The sequence below is a fragment of the Acanthopagrus latus genome, chromosome 23 (assembly GCF_904848185.1).
Source record: "Acanthopagrus latus isolate v.2019 chromosome 23, fAcaLat1.1, whole genome shotgun sequence".
Lineage (NCBI taxonomy): Eukaryota > Metazoa > Chordata > Actinopteri > Spariformes > Sparidae > Acanthopagrus > Acanthopagrus latus.
In genome coordinates this window covers 19,977,079-19,998,904 of record NC_051061.1, presented here as the reverse complement: position 1 = coordinate 19,998,904, position 21,826 = coordinate 19,977,079, and the positions used below count along the sequence as shown (strand labels likewise).

Sequence of the window (21,826 nt, the reverse complement as noted above, 5' to 3'; positions counted from 1 at the left end):
TGTCAGCTGTGAACAAAACTCTATTATCATCATTTTCATTTTTTTAAATGAAATAATATAATTTAACATATTATGTTATATTGCAATATAATATAATATAATATAATATAATATAATATAATATAATATAATATAATATAATATAATATAATATAATATAATATAATATAATATATGACATTACATGATGTTATATTATATGACTTTGTTATTATTATTATTATTGCTGGTGTGTTGTTGTCGATGATGTTAAATCGAGTGTAATATGTTAAACTTTACACTGAATGTTCACAATGGAGTAGAAGAATGTCTGATGTTCAGTCTTTAATTTAGTCTTTACATCTCAAACACATTCTTCTTCATGTTGACATGAACAACTACAGACGAACAACTTTGTTGAATTTGCTGATTGTTTTATTTGCCTTTCAAACAAAAAACAAAGAGCTTCGATGGAAATGACTGATTTGATTGGATCATCATGTGATGTCTTCTCTTGCAGCTCTCTAGTGGTACTGTCTTCCCAGGGAGTTGACCACCACAGCCAGGAACTTCTGGAAAGCTGCCTGAACATCACCGGTGAACTCTTTGCCCATTTTTGCAGAAACCACGATGGTGAGACAGTCAGAGAGCAGCTGCAGCACAACAAGCATCATGAAACATCAGCATGGAGGTAGTGCGTAATTCTTCACTGTGGATGACATGGTGACATGAGTTCAACAAGACTTACCTTGAAGTTATCAGGGTCCACATGCAGCTTCTCGGAGTGCAACACGCTCAGTTCGGCATATTCGTCCTTGATGCTGTCCATGTTCTTCACGGCCCGGTCCAGACCGTGGAGGATGGTTGTTCCGTGTTTTGCAACCAGTGGGTTTCCAATGATGGCTGTGGCGTTGTAGAGGTTTCCAAAGTTCCCGAAATACCTCTGAGTCCAGGGGTAGACCACCAGACACCTGAGGACACACGCAAAGAGGTCAGCCTTACAGGAAAAGATCAAGAGAACAAATGTGTTCGCCAAGCGCACAATAAAACACAAGAACCACGGATGTGTCACCTGGACAGAGCTGCAGGTCCAATGATCTCATACTCCATCTTGGAGAAGATGTCGGCGATGGTGGCGCGCTCGAAGTCTGTCCATTCAACCATGTTGTCGGTTCTAGATTTTCTCCTGTGCGGGTCAGAAGATCCTGTGCTCAGCAGCTCCAGATGGTGCAGCTTTTAAAGCCACTCTGCTCCCCTCCCAGATGTAGGACGCAGGGTGTGGGCCGGACCAGAGCTGTTGTGGATCTCCAGTCATGATAAGGGGGCCTGCATTGTTCAGATTGTGCCTGAGACAGAAATAGAGGCGAGTGTGTTTGGAACAATTATCTCTTCTTATCCAGAGACAACACAAATTTCATGTCTGTGTTAAAGATTGTTTCGGTTCCCGAGGGTCCTTGAAATCCTAGAAAATGTGTAAATTTAAAGGAAAATACGGGTTTGAAAGCATTTGACAAGGAGCATAAATTGTGTGAGTGATCAAAAGTTGTTGAATCTAATTCATATATTTAGCGAAAGAACAGAAATGACTTTTTTGTCTCTTATTGATATTGATCTGGGTCTCAAACAATGCTGTGTTTAATGCGAGGGAATTAGGAAATCCTTTGGATATATTTGGACTTGATGTTTAAGGACGTGTGTGAACCTTGAGTTTCAAATGTGAAAGCCATGATTATGAGAAATGTCATGTGCTTTAATATCAACAGTGTCTTGCAAAAACAACAATTGGACAAGTCGCTTTTGAACGTCTCAAGAAGAAATAAAATACCTTCAACATGCTCATTTTTAAAGTCTTCTGGTGTTTAAATTGGGTGCAAACACTTAGATCCCTCGTGTGGACTGAGGTTATAATGTTTTATTATATATATTCAACCAGTGTTAGGGAATTGTACACAATCACATTCTGTTTTAACGCAGAGTCCCAGCTGTTTGGGATCATTGACAGTCATTTACTCAGGTGTGTTCGCCGAAGTGTCCACTAGGTGGCAGCACCAGGACGTAGATAGAAACCTGTTGAACGTCGAGGAGACTGGGGGGAAACACACGCCGCTGATGAAGACTCTTTCTGATCAGTGTCGACATTCTTAGTGAAGCAAATGGATGTTTTTAATGTAATACTGGTGCGCATTGAACAGACTGACTTATTCCCATTCAACCCCCCTTTTTTGTTGTTGTTTTCAGAATAAAACTCTTGCATAATGGATAAGAGGAAACACGTGGATGGCGATTAGAAACACAGTCCAGTGATGGCAGTCGGTGTAAGATATTCAAAGTGAACAGCAGTAAACAGAGTTATGAGGTCCACAAATCCCTCAGTGCAAACAAAATATTCCCAAGGGAAGAAACCAGTCTACATATGATGATGTGTGCCTTTTTTTTCTTGCCATCAGCTCATTAAAGTTTGCTATAAACGACCAGTTCAAGACTGAAGACAAGAGCAGCGAGCTGTTGATGGATCAACATGACTGTGGTGGCTTTACTTTCATATAGGACCATGACAGTGATGAATAAAACATACCCTACTGTTTCTTTCACAGTGGACTTCAAAGAAATGGACACAAATATTTGCACTGCACTGTTTTGTCTTTTTGTTTTTATTGAACAAACGCCTACATATGGAAAGGGTTTGATGATGTTGCTGCCTGAGGCGCCACACGGAGGCAGCCGATGCTTCTGCGTCGCTGGAGTCTAGCGGTACCTTTCAGACAGAGCGAAGGCCAACCTCATCAGGAACTTGTCGAATGAGACGTGGACCTCTGGAGTGAAGTCGGCGGGGAAGAAGGAGGCGATCACCAAGATCAGGTTGTGGGCGAGGATCTGTGTTAGAGACAGAGTTAGATGTCACCAAAAGCATCCATGGAGCAAATTCACTGGACACTTTGTGCTTTTTAATTAAGAAAGGCCAGGAGATCTATAGCCCCCATAAACCCTCTGCATGCTCATGGTTATCACCCTGAAAGACCTCCTCAGATTATTTTGTTACCTTAAAGTTGCCCGGATCCACTCGGAGCTTGAAGGCATGCAGCTCACTGAGGGTGCTCATACCAGAGGTCAGGTCGTCGATGTATTTTACGCCTCTGGCGACGCCTGTCATGATGACACCACCATGTTTCTGCACTTGGGTATGGTTAACATTCAGATCGGTCCCCCAGTGGGAAAAGTAGGCCTTGGTCTGCGGGTAGGCCACCAACATCCTGAAGGGTGGAGACAGAAACGAAAAAAACGAGACAAGGATTTTAAAGCTGCGTGGTGTATATCTCTAGTTTGGATGCATTACAGTCATTTTACATTTTATGAGCATGACGTGGATCTTACCTGCCCAGAGCTTCGGCGCCAATCTCGGCAGCCTTCGGTTGAACTTTGGCCCACAGGGCCTTCACCCGGGCCTTGTCTGTGTCAGAGAGACTCATATCTGCCTTGGAGGTTCCACAGAGAGAGAAAATGGATCAAGAGATGCTGCTGCTGCTGAAGTTGATTTTCCAAAACGTCTTTATATCAAACCAGACGGCACCACGCCCGTGAATCGAATCCAAACCACACCTCCGATAAAGAAACTGCCAGAACTTTTCCCTGCCGGTTTTCTATGATAAAAGGCGCCACTCCCCTAATATCACGCAATTGCCAGACAATTACTGGCCGTGACGGAGAGATGAAAGGCTACAATTTCGTCACGCTCTGAGGATGGAGCTGCGCAATTGTTCGTTTTTTGAGAAGTTTGACAGACTTTAAAAAAAGAACATGCAGAAGAATAAAGTCACACACTTCCTTTTCTTTATAGAGGCGCATTCTCTTTATTTACGAACAGCCTGTTGCCAGTTAATTGGGTTCACCTAATCCAATACCTGCAGGAAGGTGATGATGTTCACAGGTGTCTGTTTGACTGCAACATGTTGGGAGAATGTAGCTTGTGGAGTTCTTTAATTCGACTTCTTTACTTGTTGGAGTGTATTAACGTGTATCTGTTTACAAACGGATCTATCTCAACTATCTATCTGAACCACCTGTGAGTGGCACAACATCAGGGCGTCGTTAATCGGAGGACGCGACGTGTCCAATCAGAATCTCCCTGGAATGAGAGGCGGAGCGTTCGGCAATGAATAAAAACGGGCATCGCCATAATGAGAGAGAGAGAAAAGCTTTTGATAAGAGAACTTGTTCGTCGAAAGTCAGAAGACACTTTCACACCGTCAACATGGTCCAGTGGACAGATGCCGAGCGTGCTGCCATCAAATCCCTGTGGGCAAAGATCGATGTGGGTGAGATCGGACCCCAGGCTTTGGCCAGGTAAACCTCTTTATTATTATTATTATTATTATTATTATTATTATTATTATTATTATTATTATTATTTAGTAGTGCCCTGATCATGGCTGTTATGTGACCTTATGATCCATGTCATTCCAGGCTTTTGATCGTGTATCCATGGACTCAAAGACACTTCTCAAGCTTCGGCAACATTTCCACCAACGCCGCCATCCTCGGGAACGACAAGGTGGCCGCGCACGGCAAGACAGTGATGGGTGGGCTGGACCGAGCTGTGAAGAACTTGGACGACATCAAGAACGCTTACACCCTGCTGAGCCAGAAGCACTCTGAGCAAATCCATGTGGATCCTGATAACTTCAGGGTGTGTCACGCTCTCTGACTCCCTCTGCATGCATGGATCTGCTGAATACTCCTCCGTACTAATGTAACTCAATCATTTTTTTCTTCTTCTCATTTTAGCTTCTTGCTGAGTGCATCAGTGTGTGCGTGGGTGCCAAGTTTGGCCCCAAAGTCTTCAACGCCGATGCCCAGGAGGCCTGGCAGAAGTTCCTGGCTGTGGTGGTCTCCGCCCTGGGCAGACAGTACCACTGAGGCTCCGGAGACGCAGACGTGCTTCTAAAACGTCTCATGTCCTGTCGCGTGGCTGCCGCCAAATCCCCCAAAATAAAAACAAAACCCTCAAATCAAAGCATTTCTCTTTTTGTGATCATTTGGAGAAATATATCTGTATATATATATATCGCATTTTATATTAGGTGGCACATATTTAACCATAATTCTCTTATCAGCACCTGTGGCAGTCGAATATTGACAGGTTATTATTCATGGGGCGCTTAATGATAATAAGTAAGAACGTCGGTGTTCATGAATTACAATCTTGAAAAACAAACATTCATTGATAAACAAACATGTTCTATACTAGTGTCCAAATCAAACTGTACCAGGTCTGTACAACATGCTTGTGACTAGCAGAGCCTGTGTTGTACAATATGGTGATGAAGAATAAAGCATGATGATGATAAGTGCTTTATAATATCTAATAAACAGTGACACTTACATACACGCTAATAAGGAGCTAATAACTGATAAATGTATTATTAAGTTTGAGCAAAACAATTTCTTTTAAATAGTGAATTATTCATAACTAATTTACACAAAGTAAAAACTTCCAAATGGTTGAACTTGAATTCTGTTTTACTGATCAAACAATTCCACTGGACACTTCTGATCCCCAAACACTGAATCTAACTGCTGACAACTAAAATTGAATATTCTTCATCCCATGTGTTGCTGTCCGGTGTGAAGTCATAGATACTGCTGCAGTGTGTGTTCACGTTAGTGCGTAAAAGGAATCGATCTTGTGCAAATTACTGAAAGCGTAATGCTCCTCAGACACAAGGTTCATAAATCTAAGGCTGTTGTGAACAACATTTGGAGCTCCCGTGTGGTAAACTGGTAGTAAACAAAATTAGTATCCAAAATAAAATGACCTTATCTTTTTGAAAACACGCTCTCTGGCCTCTTGAGTGAGGTAATGCATGTAGGGGTGCGGTCATTTTAATTCCGTGATAACTGGTGAGAAATGCATGTGTGCGATGGATAAAAAAAAAAAAAAAAAAAAAAACCTGGGTGGGTCACCAACCTAATATCAAAATGTCGTTTCATTGCACACTAACACGGAGACATCACTCAGTGCAGTGGGCCTGTATTGCGCACTCCTTGTACTTTTATTCTCAACATATGTAATATTGTGTCGTTTGTCCTTTTCCGGATCGATTAAAGACTAACAAAGGCTGGTGGGAGCTGGAGCTGCGTTGTGTTAAATAAACCTTGTGCTTTAGCGTTTTGTTTTTTTTTAAAGCATGCAACAAAGCAGCAAGTCTGTGGTTCAAAATCAAGTGTAGCTGCATCTGAGGGGGCGAGGGAGGGATAGTCCCAGTGCTGCATGGTGAAACCTTCATGGTATTAACTGGACATGTAGATAATTTATTTGGGTGGAGGAAGCCTGAATACACAGATAAAACAAACAAACAAAAACAAAAAAAAACAACCTCATCGTATCTCAGTGTAACAGCCTTTGGCACATAATTACAGCATGACCAGAGGAATAAATGAGGAAAAACAGTGGGCTTGTGATCGCTTCATTCCATGACAGGTGGACTGTAGAAAGCAGCTTGAATCATCACCATCATGCTTCACAGTCATCTGGCAGCTGACAGTCTGATGTCTGACACCCTGCTGACTTATCATCGCCGAGACGCTCATTCCTCAGTTCGACGCGTGGAGGCAAACGGTGACCAAATACATACATTGATTGATTGATTGATTGATTGATGTTGATTATATTGACGTTATGGTTCACTGGACAGACAAGGAGCGCAGCACGGTCAGAGCTGTGTGGGAAAAACTTGATATCGATCAGATCGGACCGGAAGCTTTGGCAAGGTAGAGATATGTAGATATGAACTAAGATTATTATTCTTATTTTTATTCTTATTATTCTTATTATTATTATTGTTGTTGTGTTATTATTATTATTATTATTATTATTATTATTATTATTATTATTATTATTATTATTATTATTGTTGTTGTTGTTGTTGTTGTTGTTGTTGTTGTGTGATTCTGTGATTATGTCTTGCTGTTTGTGTCTGTGAGGAGCTCCCTTTTTTAATACATAGTTCAATAAAAAGTTCTGGTTCCTTTATGTTTACAATAATGAAAAGACTAACATGCTTACCATGATTAAGGTTGGCACTGGGTTCTTTACTTAATCTGACTTTACTTCATTTTTACAGTTCGCTTTAAACTGATTCAGGAAAACAAATGAAAAAAAAAAAACTTAAAAGAAGTTTTTTAAAGGAACTAAAAACTATGATGACATGGGAAGTCTCGCACAGAATTATTAATTTTGGATAATAAAATAACTTTATTGTTATCATGTCTTTTCTACATTATATGTCTGAAACCTTCCTAAAAGTTTTGATGTAGTCCTGTCGGTGAAATGTTCAGATTTCTTTGGGCTATTCTAAGATTTTTGTGAAACCCTCTCACTGACAGGGTGCTGATCGTCTACCCCTGGACCGAGCGGTACTTCGGTGGTTTTGGAGACATGTTCACTGCAACAGCTGTTCTGAACAACTCCAAAGTGGCGGCCCAGGGCAAAGTGGTGCTGAGGGCCCTGAGCAGAGCGGTGGAGAACATGGACAACATCAAGGGCACATATGCTGCCCTGAGCCGGATGCACTACAAGAAACTCAACGTGGATCCCGATAACTTCAAAGTAAGAAGTACTTGTCAGATACAAGACTGCTTTCAGCAGGTTTTATTGTTGTATATCTGATGTTGTTGTTGTTGTTGTTGTTGTTGTTGTTGTTTTGTCCGCAGCTGCTGGCAGACTGCATCACAATCACCGTCGCCTGCAAACTGAAGGGCGACCTCAGCCCTCAGACACAAGCCACCTGGCAGAAGTTCCTGTCTGTTGTAGTCGAGGCTATGGGCAGTCAGTACTCCTGAAGAGAAGAGCAACCCCAGATGGGGAACAAAATAAATAAATAAGATAATAAAAATCATATTTAAACCATGTGTAACAGGCCTGAATAGGCGTGGTTTCATCTAAAACAACTGGGATTGGACAACTCTTTAATACTGAGCGGGCATATTTTATAGTTTGGATCATTTTTGATGTTCTGCTTTGGCACATTTTAAGATCGAGCTTCAGATGTTTGGACAGAAGGGATCTGGTGACCCCTTGAGGTCCTCAGGGGAAGTACAAGTTCTCTCCAGAGCAGGTTGTCAGATTGTAAAAGTCAACGTTACATGAGTGTGTCGTTATATTTTTGAAAATGGGCAAACAGAGCCATTAATTGTTGCGTGTTTTAGGGATTTATTAACACAACCATATATACTCTCACTTCTGTCAATAAAAAGAGCGAATATTATACGTGTGAGTGATTTGATTTCATTGACACAACTGATTACAGGCTAATATGCAACTGTTCTGAAAGGGAACAATACTCTTTTTTCCCCCCTAAAGACTAAGCATGGTAATCATTAGACTTGAATTTAATGAGCAGTATGTGTTTTGCTGAATTCTATCTTGACAGTCACATTTCCAGCTGTCAGGAAGTGTCTCCCCCTGCTGTAATCAACACATTTTGGTGTATCATGGCTGAAAAATCCAATGTGATGACATTAATCCGGTGTTGATCAGTAACAGACTGGATGGTACAGCAATGCTCATCAAGCCATCAGCAAATTGTGAAGTATCCAAAAGTCGTTTAACTAAAAACATCATGTGAAAGTCACCTACACCACAGGAGTTACAGTCTCAATGCATCTAGAGAACAAAAAAGGTAATTAATACATATATTTACATCTATGTGTATAGTTTATAGTTTACATAGAATCGTTTATTACTCCCACAACGGGGATATTTGCATTATTACAGAATTATTAGCATCAATTGAAACAGCAGTAATAAATATAGAAAATATACGTAAGAAAACAGTGGAGACATTATAAATAAGAAACAAAAACATCAAAATTTTAACACCACTGATGCGGGATGCAATAAACATGACAAATACTTGTTCTAAAAAGTACAAAACTGTACTTAAAAACTAGTTTGGTATAAAGTAGCATTAAATGGACCTCGAAGTTGGACCAAAGTACAGTACTTGAGCAAATATACTTCAAAAGCAGAAGAATAAAGCTGCGTTAAAAACAGAGGGTTTTTTTTTTATTGTGTTGTGAAATAATACATGGATCACAGTTAAACTGCTGAAAACAAAAGCAGGAGATTGACCATCTCATAGTTTTGTGAGATAAGAAGATTTAATCGTGCTTCATCATGATCTCGGACTGAGTGCAGAGGCGCTGTCCGTGTGGAGGAGGGAGGACCTCGGACAGCTCCCGGCTGCTCGCAGCTGCAGGATCGATGAGGGAGGTGGATCCCACTAGAGGGCGCTCCAGCTCAACTTTTTACGACCAAGTGCAAACATTGCTGCGCCTCTACGAGTCTGTTCAAGACCTGAATTTATTTTCCTCTTAAAATTAAATGCACGTATTCATTATAGTATAGAACCACTTGAAATCAAACAAATCACATATCGTGATCATATTGAATTTAGTGTAGTCTGTGTTATTTATAGGTTTATAAACATGTACTGATGCACATTTTACAGCACCAGAAAGCATTATAGGCGATATACTGTGAGCGTGTCTGTCATAGCACCTAATAATCAATTCTATATTTTGATTATATTTGTTCCCAGCGCAGTGGTTTGAATTCTCACAGATTGCGCCAGTCGCCAAATCACTGTGTTGGGGTCAGTTGGGCTCCTGCCAACAACACATGCGTCATATGGCAGAGAACTCCTTTATCAGGACCCCACTAAATACAAACGGATTTCTGTGGGCCTATATATTAAAATTCTTGATAAACTGAGGATCTTTATGATATGTTAATTTATAATTTCATAAAACCGTCGATTTGTTCTGTTTTACCAAAAATGTAAAGATTAAATGCGGGTTTTGATAAAGTTGACGAGCGACTCGAATGGAGTGTTTTTTTCTTAAGTGTTAGTATGAAGTTGAATAGAGTTTGTAGTTTACCTGGACAACGAGAGGGGTCCATCAGACCCCCTGCAGTGACACTCAGCATCTGTCCATCACACTGCGGTGTTCTCTGGCTGTGTGTCATTGTGGCTCCAGATGTGAACACTTACTGTTGTCTCACGCCCCTGTTGTCTTGTTTATACGCCCCACTGAGCAAAAAGAGCACAAGTCAGCAAAAAGCAGCCACGCATTCTCCCGCGAGGCCTGAACGGTGGGGCTGACGTCACAATGTCGAGCCAAGCTCTTTATTGTCACGTGCGCCACAGTTACAGTGTTAGTTACAGCCACTCTCCAACAGCATGCTCACACCAGATGTTCAGACATAAAACCAGACAAGCTGAAAAACGAAAAGAGAATCAAATGAAGAGTGTTACAACAGGGAGCCTCTGGCATCTGCTGGGCCACTAACTGCTGCAGAAGGGCCACTAACTGCTGCAGAGGGGCCACTAACTGCTACAGAAGTGCCACTAAATGCTCCAGAAGGGCCACTAACTGCTACAGAAGTGCCACTAACTGCTGCAGAAGGGCCACTAACTGCTGCAGAGGAGGCTACTAGCTCCCACAGAGGGGCCATCGACTGTTAGAGGAGGGCCACTAACTGCTCCAGAAGGGCCACTAACTGCTGCAGAAGGGCCAATAACTGCTGCAGATGGGCCACTAAATGCTGCAGAAGGGCCACTAACTGCTGCAGATGGGCCACTAAATGCTGCAGAAGGGCCACTAACTGCTGCAGAAGGGCCACTAACTGCTGCAGAAGGGCCACTAACTGCTGCAGAAGGGCCACTAACTGCTACAGAAGTGCCACTAAATGCTACAGAAGTGCCACTAACTGCTGCAGAAGGGCCACTAAATGCTGCAGAAGTGCCACTAACTGCTGCAGAAGGGCCACTAACTGCTGCAGAAGGGCCACTAACTGCTGCAGAAGGGCCACTAACTGCCATAGAAGGGCCACTATCTGCTCCAGGAGGGGCTACTAGCTCCCACAGAGGGGCCACCGACTGTTAGAGAAGGGCCACTAACTCCCACGTTCCGCTCCTTCAGGGAACTTGTGTTTTTCCACATATCTTACATGTTCATGAAGTATATTTGCTTACAGTCTCTTTAAACTGCCAGATGAAAGCTGGCTGCCTGCTGCTGGCTGCAGCTGCTGCACCACCTGTCAGTGCCACTAGGAGGATCCTGGCTTCTTTGTGGAGATTATCTGGCTCCCCCTCTCAGCGGATCCACCCTGAGCAGACCCCAGTTCTCTAACAGATAAGCGTTTTGGCAGCAGCTTCACCGCAAATGACCCCAGTCTTCACGGTGGTATCAACTGATAACTAAATCATTTAATATTAAATATTTGCAGAGGTAAGATTTCAAATCAGTACCCCTGGACTGTCCCAGATGTTTACACCACAGGTCCAACTTTTCATAATGTTCATATACCAAATCTATTCTCTGGGTCACAGAATCTTGATTTGAATTAGTTTGCTGTAGTCATACAAGCAGAGTTAAATCCATGTATTCAGTTGAAGCAGATCATTATGAATTTAGCTGAAGTCATTTATAGAAGCAGGCTGCACCTGTCAGGGTCTAGATTCTGGTGAAAAAGCCTGCAAAGCCTTTTAAAAGTCTGGCATAAATCCCAAGCTGATACTGAATTTGCATTCAGGAGCTCATATTACTTTCATTACTTAGTTACAAATTCATGTACATTTCTGAGTTTGTAACTATTGTCTGTACTCTGACTGGTTTAAACTTAAGTGAATAATTTCCATCGCACTGGAAATGTGTGGATTTGTTTCATGAGCATTCACACTGAATTTGGTTTATTTCTTTCATCGGGTCTTTCAGGGTTTCATAGGTGAAGCAAGTTCAAGAGAAGAGGCCACTTGGTGTGTTTTCTTTTTGTCTTTATCTCATGCAAGCTGCAACATTTGGAACCAGACCAAATGCCACGTAGCCTATCTTGGAGGAGGGCCGGGTGTGCCCATGCCCTGTTTTATGTATAAAACCCCCCACGGTCCGGACAGGTCCCAACACTTCAACTTGGAACAATCAGCACACAAGATGAGTCTCACTGCAAAGGACAAGGACGTCGTCAGAGCCTTCTGGGGCAAAATCGCTGGCAAGGCCGACGACATCGGCTCTGATGCTCTCTCCAGGTAAATATGACCTCAAGAGAATCCTTTAAATGTTTAATTATCTGTTTATTAGCTACTGGTTTATTAACTGAATTACACTTCTCACCCAGGATGCTGGCGGTGTACCCGCAGACCAAGACTTACTTCTCCCACTGGAAGGACCTGAGCCCCGGCTCTGCCCCGGTGATGAAGCACGGAAAGACCGTGATGGGTGGAGTTGCTGATGCTGTGAAGAAGATCGACGATCTGGCTGCAGGTCTTCTGAACCTCAGCGAGCTGCACGCCTTCACTCTGCGTGTGGACCCCGCTAACTTCAAGGTAAAGTCACCACTGATCACTGCGTTTCTCAGACTGTGGTTATGCATTTAATTCGGGGGGGTTTACGCTCATTGGATCTGGCCACAGGCACAACTCAACAAACGATTCTTAATCCTCTGCTTGATTTCTTTACTCACAGATTCTCTCCCACAACATCCTGGTGGTTCTGGCCACCATGTTCCCCGCTGACTTCACCCCTGAGGTCCATGTGTCTGTGGACAAGTTCCTGGCTGCCCTGTCCCGCGCCCTGGCTGAGAAATACCGATAAACTGCAGGACCGGAGCAGATGACGGACAGCAGCATGGGCTTGATTTATCTGTCAGTCTGAATACCAATAAAAGATCAAATGCAGTCAAACTATTTGTGTGGTCGAGTGAATTTCTATCGATTGAAAGGGCTGAGAGGGTGAAAGTCAGGTCAGCAGCACACATGGCACCATGTCAGCGATGTTTTTAGCGCTGAGCTGACTTATTAAACGTGCAGTGGAGAAACTCAAATAGCGGAATCTTTCTGTTTTCAAGCTGTTTATCAAACAGCTTTATGCGAGTTTACGAGAAGGAATGCAGGAGATGAACAAGAACTTCACATAAATCTCTCTGTACTCTGCAGCGTACAATGATAATTTATTTCACCTACTTCAGACAAGTTCAAACTTTTTTTTTTTTTAAAGCTGCATTTCAAAGCTTTTCTTACCTAATATCAGCAGCATTATACACTTCAGTACTTCTTATGCAGAATGGCCGCATTCAAACCAAATCTGAATGTTTTCTTATTATCATCATTGTGAATGTGTCAACATATAACGACGTTTTAAAAAACAAAAATCGTCATATATTAGTAGCTATCTTAACACAAATACACTCATGCATTCAATATAGTATATTCAGTATAATTACTAGTATTGTACAGTTGCGCTAACAGCAACATAACAAAAACAATATAATAATATAATAATAATTACAACCTATATATATATATATATATATATATATATATATATATATATATATATATATATATATATATATATATATATATATATATATATATATATATATATATATATATATAATTATTATTATATAATGTTTTGGTTACGTTATTTATTGATGTGCCATGGCCTCCTGGCGCTCATCACCATGAAATGATGAAGTTGCAAAGACTTAATGTGATCAGTTCACACTTCACAGATCATCATTAGTTAAATAATGTTAATTCACACTCACATTAATTCATGTAAGTTGGATTCCAGTTACGTAAGAGTGTATTTTAGCTGAGTTCAGCCTCCTTGGAAGCAGATTAATATATAATATGTATCTGATTTGTCCTGATGCATTAACATGCGAGCCATCTAACTGTCTAATGGTAAATATGCCTTATATAACCTATTTGGTAGGCTGTTAGTAAAAAATATATCAGGCTCTCTCCTCTATTGAAAGTGGTCATTCAAATCGAGTAATTATACTTGTGAACTTGCAGAACTTTTACTTTATTTTCACATATCAAGACCCTGGCTGAATTTAAAGACTTAATATTTTAACATATGAATAAAGAATAAAGACTTTGTAGTGAACAAAGCTGTTGCTATGTCGATTTAAGTTCGTCCTGAAAAGGACCGTTAACACAGACAGGGACAAAAATGCAATTTGTTGAATTTGCTTGTTGTTTTATTTATTCATGTTTTTGAGACAGAAATAGAGAATGTTTCAAACAGATGATCATCGTGTGATGTCTTCTCTTGCAGCTCTCTAGTGGTACTGTCTTCCCAGGGAGCTGACCACCACAGCCAGGAACTTCTGGAAAGCTGCCTGAACATCACCGGTGAACTCTGCGCCCAGCACACCAGCAACCACGATGGTGAGGCAGTCAGAGAGCAGCTGCAACACAGAAAACAAGCATCATGAAACATCAGCATGGAGGTAGTGCGTAATTCTTCACTGTGGATGACATGGTGACATGAGTTCAACAAGACTTACCCTGAAGTTATCAGGGTCCACATGCAGCTTCTCGGAGTGCAACACGCTCAGTTCGGCATATTCGGCCTTGATGTTGTCCATGTTCTTCACGGCCCGGTCCAGACCGTGGAGGATGGTTGTTCCGTGTTTTGCAACCAGTGGGTTTCCCATGATGGCAGCGGCGTTGTAGAGGTTTCCAAAGTTCCCGAAATACCTCTGAGTCCAGGGGTAGACCACCAGACACCTGAGGACACATCATGCAATGCAATTCTGAAAATGTCTGAACAGATTATGCTGCGTCTCTTTGTGCATTCATGTTGAGGAGAGAATACAAAATACAGTAATGATGATGATTAAACATAAAATAAAAAAAACAAAGAGAAAGGTTCCCTCACCTGGAGAGGGCTGCAGGTCCCACCACCTCATACTGCATCTTGGAGAAGATGTCTGCGATGGTGGCGCGCTCGAAGTCTGTCCATTCGACCATTTTGCCGGCTGTAGATTTGTTCCACAAGTCCTGTGTTGGTCAGCACCTGAAGCAACTTATAAAAGAACCTCTCCACTCCTCCCAGAAATATGCGATTGGACAGAATAGGGTAGTGGGTTGGCCAAATACTGCTCGACGTGTTTGCAAAAATGATAAGGAAAGGACAAATCTGCATTGCTTAGATTGTGTCTGAAGCTGCTGCTAGTCTTCTTTAATTACACTGGCAACTTGTCAAGTTGCTTGTGAATTATCTGTGCAGTCAAATGGAGACTGGCGTAAATCAGAGAAACTTTCAGGGACGTGGTCAGATTTAATAAATGGCTAGAAAGAAATGTAAATTTGACATTTTTGATTTAGTATGCTATACTTTTACTCTCAACTATGCACTTTATTCTGGAATATAAATCTGTCACCTGGTTGAACTCTTATTTTCCATCAGTGTTTCCACTGCAACAATGTGAGCGGAGTTTAAATACATGTTGGTGTGGCGGTCACTTGTCCTCAGCCAGGTCAGTGTGCACTCAGTGAAGTTGGCTGATTAATCCAGCAGGGGGCGCTGCTACACATGAGGAGGCTGTGACCGCTGCAGACTGGACCTGATGCAGCAGCATCAACATGAGCTGCACGTCAGAGTGTAACCTGTGTTTGTCCGGGTGAGCTCAGATGTTATCAGAGTGCTTGTAAAATCACAGCTGATCAGTTCAGTGCACAGTGTACAGTACAGCAGTTACAGGTAAGACGGAGGGAGGACCTTGGACAGCTCCCTTTACCTCCCGTGCGTTTAAAGCAGTATTATGTAGAAATAAGACTTTTGTGGGTTTGGTTCCGCGCACAGTTTCAGGCCGGGACTCAAACCCCAAAGCCTCCGTACACACCTGCTCCACCCAGTGAGCTGAACTGAGCCCCATTCATGGTAGTTTTTATGTTTTTTTTATATCTTATTTTTCTCCATCTTTTTGTAGTAGTTTTGTGTCTTTTTGTGGTTGTTTTGTGTCTCTTTGAGAAGGTTTCGTATCTCTTTGGGGAGGTTTGGTGTCTCCTTGTGGTAGTTTTGTGTCTCCTTGTGAAGGTTGTGTGTCTCTTTGTGGTAGTTTTGTGTCTCCTTGAGGAGGTTTTGTGTCACTTTGGGGAGGTTTTGCGTAGATTTGTGAGGATTTGTAAATAACATCAATCATCTTGTAACTATGCCATGTTTTGCTGGAAATACCTGAGAGTTAGCATTCTTGTGAATGCCTCTGTGGCACCATTCACCCAAACATAGTTGCAGACCAGTAAGAGGTTCAGTGCTTAAGATGCTTTTTAACTTGCTGTAGAAGTGGCAGTGAGACTGATCAGGACACTAGCTGCACTGTGGTTCATTAGGGGTGATGCTCAGCACCATCATGTCCTGGTTAAAGTCCTCAGGTCTCTCAGGATCCCTCAGCGTGTTGGCTATACTCCTGAAATAGAGAAAACACATTCCTCTTACAGTTATATTTGATATTTAGAATCCCTTTTTCCATTGCTGTGGTCACATAAAACATGTATATTAATATTCAAAGTTCAGAGAGCTGTTCAGCCTCGGACTGAATTAGCTGAAGCAAATATGTGGGCGTGAGAGTGGACTTAAGCAGTCAGAGAGGAATCTGATGACTAATAACAGTATTGGAACTCATTTTTAAAGTAACCCTCCAATCTCTGCATACATTTACTAACTGTATTCAGTCTTGAGAACATTCAATGCATTACAGATGAATAATATGACTCTAAAGTCTATCTTTTCACACAAAGGGAGTTATGGCAGTGATGTAAAAGTCACATTAAACCAGAACTGAGACAAACACACTGAAAGCATTCTGTGCAGACTACAACACTTCCAGGTATATTTCTGCTGCTGCCACATAACGTTACAGATCTGTAAAATATATCAGCCTCAGTCTCTCACAGAGCTGCTGTTAGTGTCCATTCATGTGATAAGACATGCTGACTTTATTAAACACAACACTTGAGCTGTATTCAGAGCTTTTAAGGTTAACAGTGATGGTTTGAACCTGTGAAGATCATGGCTACATGGCAACACTAAAGGTTTTGTGTATCTTTGTGGAGAATTTGTGTCTGTGGAGGTTTTGTGTCATTTTGTGCCTCTTTGTGAGTTTTACTGTCTCTGTGTAGATTCTGTGTCATTTTTGTGTCTCCACTGAGAGGATTTGTATGTCATTGTGATTGTTTTGTGTACGTTTGTGGAGGTTTTGTTGTCTGCGTGGTTGTTTAGCATCTCTTAGTGGAGGTTTTATGTCTCTTTGTGGTTGTATTGTGGTACATGCAAATGACTCCCAGAAGCCTTTAGCTTGTCATACTGTCAACACCTGGATCCTGGACCCTGACCAGTTATGAAAGGCAGCGGAGCTGCTGGTTACATGTTTGTTAAACCCTGCAGTGCATCTGCAACAACTGGTTTCATGCCTTCACGAAAAATAAATGTATCAAAAAAATAAAAAATAAAAAAAACCTTTTTGTATTTATATCATCATTATATCTTTATTTATTATCATCGTCACTGTTATTGCTCCAATTCTCAAACTCTGTTACCTCAGAAGCAATTCTAATCAAATTGTATTTCATATATATCAAAATAATTGATTTTTGTACCAAGACCTGGCTGTCAAATGTGGTGCAGCGGATGATTTGACCAAAAAGAAGAGACGGACATCTGAACACTTTATATCTATTCATTTTATTCACCAAGCCCTTCCATCTAAAGGGATGTTGACATGCTTGGGGTGGTCATGCTGCATGTATGCAGTCGATGTTTTTGGATCTGTGGAGTTTAGCGGTATTTCTCGGCCAGAGCCAGAGCCAAGTTCTGCAGGAACTTGTCGAGGGAGAGGTGGACCTCCGGAGTGAAGTCTCCGGGGAAGTACATGGCAATGACCAGCATGATGTTGTGGGACAGAATCTGAAAAAGACGAGACGGGAGTTTCAAGTTTATTATAGAGAAAAATAATGTAATAATAGACTTTCAAACATTTAGTCATATTTCCATACAGCTTGTATACTAATCAATATTTAATTTACACGGCTGCATTGATCGTTCGCACAGGCAGCTTACCCTGAAGTTGGCAGGATCCACTCTGAGCTTGAAGGCATGCAGTTCGCTGAGGCTGGACAAGCCATTAGTCAGGTCGTCGATCTTACCGATGGCATCTCCAACGGCGGCCATGATGACGGCGCCGTGCTTTTTCACCTGTTGGGATTCAGGACCCACATCAGCCCAGTGGGAAAAATAGGCCTTGGTCTGCGGGAATACACGCAGCATCCTGTCGAACAAGTGTGCAATAAAGAGGAATGAATGACAATGGATTCATAGCACGCACGTTTAAAAACAATGACAGAATAAAACAAATACAATAGAATAATAAATGAGAGCGTACCTGCCCAGAGCTTCAGCTCCGATGTCGCTGCTCTTCGAGCTGATTTTATCCCAGAGGGACTTAACGATGGACTTGTCTTTGCCAGAGAGACTCATGACTGCCTTTTCCTTCAAGTTTTCTGAAGTGAAAGAAAATGTTCTCGCATGAAGATGCTGATTAACGGCGATTTTTATATCGAACCAAGCGGCACCACACCCCGAGTATCAAATCGAAACCACACCTCCATGAACGAAATTGCCAAATGTTTCCAAGACCGTTTTTTTTTTTTAGATAAAAGTAACCACTCCCTCCTCTCAACTTTTATGAGTCAATAATTTTACACAGTAGAAAAAAAATAAATGAATAAAATATCAAGGCTTTGAATATGTCTGCATGTACACGCTGAAATAACCATTCAGCAGAACAGAAGAGTAAAGTTTCACTGAACAGACAGTGTTGGACAGCCCTTCAGATTAACCTGCATGTTGATCATTTTGAGTTAGTGAAGTTGAACAAATGAAGTTCCTCCGGCTGCCATAAAATGTGAGTCCACTGAACGTCGGCTGGTAAAATTAACAGTCTTCTTGTGATGTTTGAAAATGTAGAAACCAACCGGGTTAACTTGAGAAAGTCCAATAGGATGACAATACTGAGCTAAAACTAAACTGTTGATCCACACTGACAAATGTTCTGACAAACACTCCGTCACAGTTTGAGAAATCAGGTCCTAATGTCACATGAAATAAAAGAAGAGGACATACTGTCCACCGAGACGTAAATAAAAAATACATCGACGAGGGTGTGATCTGAATTCAACAACCTTCATTTGTGTTGTATAAATTAAAAGACATGACTTACCTAAAACAGGTGTTAAGGCATACAGCAAGTTTTATCACGATTTCTTCAAGCTATTAAGATGTGAAGTTAAATTGCTCAGTTTATTAACCTCTGTGCTGTTTTTAATATCTTGAAATGGATAAAAAGTGTTTTATTCAAAAGTTAGTGAGACAAGAGAGTTGATTTTTTTTTTTTTATATATTAAACTCTCGCCAGATGTTTGTGACGTTCTAATGAAAAAAACGTGCAAACATCTTATAACATGTGCCAAAGACAACTGGATTTTATAATTTATCCCTATATAAATAATAATAACCGAAAAACGCTCCACAAAGATGTTGCAACCTTTAATTCTGCTACTGAGAGCTAATGAATAATAAGACACTGTATCTTTTATTACTTAATCGAATATCCGCTCCGTTTATTTAACTGGCGATATCTTATTGAAATTAAATTAAGTTGTATAACAGGGTCAAAAATGGCAAGGATCCTATCTCACTCATCAGAAGTAACCAGCCAATATTTCGCCGCCATCGGTCCAATCAGATGCTTCCAGGGCTGAGAGGTGTGGCACTGAGTAATTAATAAAAACCTCCCAAAGACTGAAGTTTGCAGAAGGGTTGCGACCAACGTTTTCTTTGAAAACACAAATAAAACCTTGAGAAAAACTTCACGTCAACATGGTCCAGTGGACAGATGCCGAGCGTGCTGCCATCAAATCCCTGTGGGGAAAGATCGATGTGGGTGAGATCGGACCCCAGGCTTTGGCCAGGTAAACCTCTTTAAGAAAACGATGACATTTTATTTATTTCATTTCATTTAGTAGTGCTCGGATCGTGGCTGTTATGTGACCTTATGATCCATGTCATTCCAGGCTTATGATCGTGTATCCATGGACTCAAAGACACTTCTCAAACTTCGGCGACATTTCCACCAACGCCGCCATCCTCGGGAACGACAAGGTGGCCGCGCACGGCAAGACAGTGATGGGTGGGCTGGACCGAGCTGTGAAGAACATGGACGACATCAAGAACGCTTACACCCTGCTGAGCCAGAAGCACTCTGAGCAAATCCATGTGGATCCTGATAACTTCAGGGTATGTCACGCTCTCTGACTCCCTCTGCATGCATGGATCTGCTGAATAATGTAACTCAATCATTTTTTTTCTTCTTCTCATTTTAGCTTCTTGCTGAGTGCATCAGTGTGTGCGTGGGTGCCAAGTTTGGCCCCAAAGTCTTCAACGCCGATGCCCAGGAGGCCTGGCAGAAGTTCCTGGCTGTGGTGGTCTCCGCCCTGGGCAGACAGTACCACTGAGGCTCCGGAGTGACAGTTCACATTCAAACAATATGAAGCAGCTCTACAAGTGTTTCCCAAATGTGCTGTTGCCAAATGCACTAAATAAAACTTAATTTAAATCACATCTCGCTGTCTGGCATCATTTGAAAAAGTATTCTAATGAGCTATTATTTATTTCCTTCTCCTTAGTGGCTCTTTTGGATGGGGTTTTTCGTTTGGGGTGACTATTAGAATAATAGACCTTGTGTAAATAGCCAACGAATAAACAACTAGGCTACATATTCATATCAAATATGGATACAATATGAACATCTTTAAATCAAGAAATCATGACCAGGACTTAATCTATACAAGACAAGAACCTAAAATATATCAATACTTTAATAAACGGTTATTCTTGAAAGGCAGCCTTGGGTATTATGATTTTACAGTCGCACCAGAAGGGAAAATGATTGTGAGGTTTGAGAAGATGCAGCTCATAATCGGGCTTGTCAGGTTAACTAGAATTATCTGCTGACTCCGTCATGGGAGTTACTTTTGCCGCTTTCAAAAAAAAATGTGCAATTTGATATAAATGGGTGCGGTCATCTGAAATTAATGATAACAGTGCATCAAAATGCTGCGACACGAGGGCGACAATTTGTGCAACTGCCATCAAGTTACCATAGCATAAAGACTGAACATCGTGTTTTAAAAAAAATGTATGGAATTTAATTAATGTTTTGGTTTTTACACGTCACCACTTTGGATTGGCTGGAAGGGACATGCGCAGTTACAATATTCATGATTTTATGTTATCTTAATTTACTTAGTTTTTCATTTTCTTTTCTTTTCTTTTCTTTTCTTTTCTTTTCTTTTCGCGCTGCAGCAGTTTACGTTATTGACCTAATATTTTGTTTCATGGGTTGGACACAGGAGTTCCCAGCTGGTGATGACATGGTTAAAATAAAATTGTTAGTTTCGAGGATGAACTGAGTGAAAGTGTAAACCTTGCTTTGTGAAGCACTGTGGATAGTCCATATATGTATTTGCTTCTGGTATTTAATAATAATAATAATAATAATAATAATAATAATAATAATAATAATAATAATAATAATAATAATAATAATGAATAAAGAATAAATAAATAAATAAATTTAAAAAACGACATGCCTCCAAACTTCAACTGATAATGCGCCATCTAGTGGTTGTCATATAACAATGTAATTAATCAGGGAGGGTTCATTATCTTCTGGGTCTTTTTAAAAAATTAAGCTTCGCGTTTATTTTAATCGTAGAACAATGTTAGTGTAAATCTAAAAAAAAACCCAAAACAAAACAAAAAAAAACACTGATGGTAATCTATAAATAACAACAGCAATTTGGTATTTGTTATCAGATTCAATCAATTATTTATATAATATATATCTTTGAGCCTTTATAGGCTATGCATAGCCTACAAGACGCTTTATGATAGCTTATTAACTATATGCAGGTAACAAGTTGCGTTTTAA

At 41.0% G+C, this 21,826-nt stretch overlaps 8 protein-coding genes across 9 annotated transcripts; 4 read left to right on the top strand and 4 right to left on the bottom strand.

Annotated features, from left to right (window-relative positions):
• Nucleotides 1-402: 402 nt before the first annotated feature.
• LOC119014775 (hemoglobin subunit beta-like) lies at nt 403-2,497 on the bottom strand. The gene is made up of 3 exons (XM_037090229.1): nt 1,052-2,497; nt 728-950; nt 403-632 (listed from the first exon to the last, which is right to left on the bottom strand). Exons 1-3 carry the CDS (start codon nt 1,141-1,143, stop codon nt 504-506), a joined length of 444 nt encoding a protein of 147 aa, XP_036946124.1. The 5' UTR covers nt 1,144-2,497; the 3' UTR covers nt 403-503.
• Nucleotides 2,498-2,600: 103 nt separating this feature from the next.
• Nucleotides 2,601-3,513, bottom strand: LOC119014776 (hemoglobin subunit alpha-B-like). Its single transcript, XM_037090230.1, has 3 exons — nt 3,352-3,513; nt 3,020-3,230; nt 2,601-2,853 (listed from the first exon to the last, which is right to left on the bottom strand). Exons 1-3 carry the CDS (start codon nt 3,444-3,446, stop codon nt 2,725-2,727), a joined length of 435 nt encoding a protein of 144 aa, XP_036946125.1. The 5' UTR covers nt 3,447-3,513; the 3' UTR covers nt 2,601-2,724.
• A 645-nt stretch (nt 3,514-4,158) lies between these two features.
• LOC119014769 (hemoglobin subunit beta) lies at nt 4,159-4,990 on the top strand. Its single transcript, XM_037090224.1, has 3 exons — nt 4,159-4,320; nt 4,441-4,663; nt 4,762-4,990. Exons 1-3 carry the CDS (start codon nt 4,229-4,231, stop codon nt 4,891-4,893), a joined length of 447 nt encoding a protein of 148 aa, XP_036946119.1. The 5' UTR covers nt 4,159-4,228; the 3' UTR covers nt 4,894-4,990.
• Nucleotides 4,991-6,220: 1,230 nt separating this feature from the next.
• On the top strand, nt 6,221-8,243 carry LOC119014770 (hemoglobin cathodic subunit beta-like). Of its 2 annotated transcripts, XM_037090225.1 has the most exons (4): nt 6,221-6,595; nt 6,672-6,747; nt 7,363-7,585; nt 7,690-8,243. In XM_037090225.1, the coding sequence occupies exons 1-4, from the start codon at nt 6,493-6,495 to the stop codon at nt 7,816-7,818; spliced, it is 531 nt and encodes a 176-aa protein (XP_036946120.1). In that variant the 5' UTR covers nt 6,221-6,492; the 3' UTR covers nt 7,819-8,243. The 2 variants fall into 2 exon arrangements, with proteins under 2 accessions (XP_036946120.1, XP_036946121.1); XM_037090226.1 differs by having other exon boundaries at nt 6,227-6,747.
• Nucleotides 8,244-10,793: 2,550 nt separating this feature from the next.
• On the top strand, nt 10,794-12,715 carry LOC119014771 (hemoglobin subunit alpha-1). Its single transcript, XM_037090227.1, has 4 exons — nt 10,794-11,271; nt 11,758-12,068; nt 12,158-12,365; nt 12,505-12,715. Exons 2-4 carry the CDS (start codon nt 11,896-11,898, stop codon nt 12,631-12,633), a joined length of 510 nt encoding a protein of 169 aa, XP_036946122.1. The 5' UTR covers nt 10,794-11,271; nt 11,758-11,895; the 3' UTR covers nt 12,634-12,715.
• A 1,295-nt stretch (nt 12,716-14,010) lies between these two features.
• LOC119014768 (hemoglobin subunit beta-2-like) lies at nt 14,011-15,173 on the bottom strand. The gene is made up of 3 exons (XM_037090223.1): nt 14,716-15,173; nt 14,342-14,564; nt 14,011-14,242 (listed from the first exon to the last, which is right to left on the bottom strand). The coding sequence occupies exons 1-3, from the start codon at nt 14,805-14,807 to the stop codon at nt 14,114-14,116; spliced, it is 444 nt and encodes a 147-aa protein (XP_036946118.1). The 5' UTR covers nt 14,808-15,173; the 3' UTR covers nt 14,011-14,113.
• Nucleotides 15,174-17,497: 2,324 nt separating this feature from the next.
• LOC119014777 (hemoglobin subunit alpha-A) lies at nt 17,498-18,379 on the bottom strand. Its single transcript, XM_037090231.1, has 3 exons — nt 18,218-18,379; nt 17,896-18,103; nt 17,498-17,742 (listed from the first exon to the last, which is right to left on the bottom strand). The coding sequence occupies exons 1-3, from the start codon at nt 18,310-18,312 to the stop codon at nt 17,614-17,616; spliced, it is 432 nt and encodes a 143-aa protein (XP_036946126.1). The 5' UTR covers nt 18,313-18,379; the 3' UTR covers nt 17,498-17,613.
• Nucleotides 18,380-19,632: 1,253 nt separating this feature from the next.
• On the top strand, nt 19,633-20,454 carry LOC119014774 (hemoglobin subunit beta-like). The gene is made up of 3 exons (XM_037090228.1): nt 19,633-19,805; nt 19,908-20,130; nt 20,217-20,454. The coding sequence occupies exons 1-3, from the start codon at nt 19,714-19,716 to the stop codon at nt 20,346-20,348; spliced, it is 447 nt and encodes a 148-aa protein (XP_036946123.1). The 5' UTR covers nt 19,633-19,713; the 3' UTR covers nt 20,349-20,454.
• Nucleotides 20,455-21,826: the final 1,372 nt, after the last annotated feature.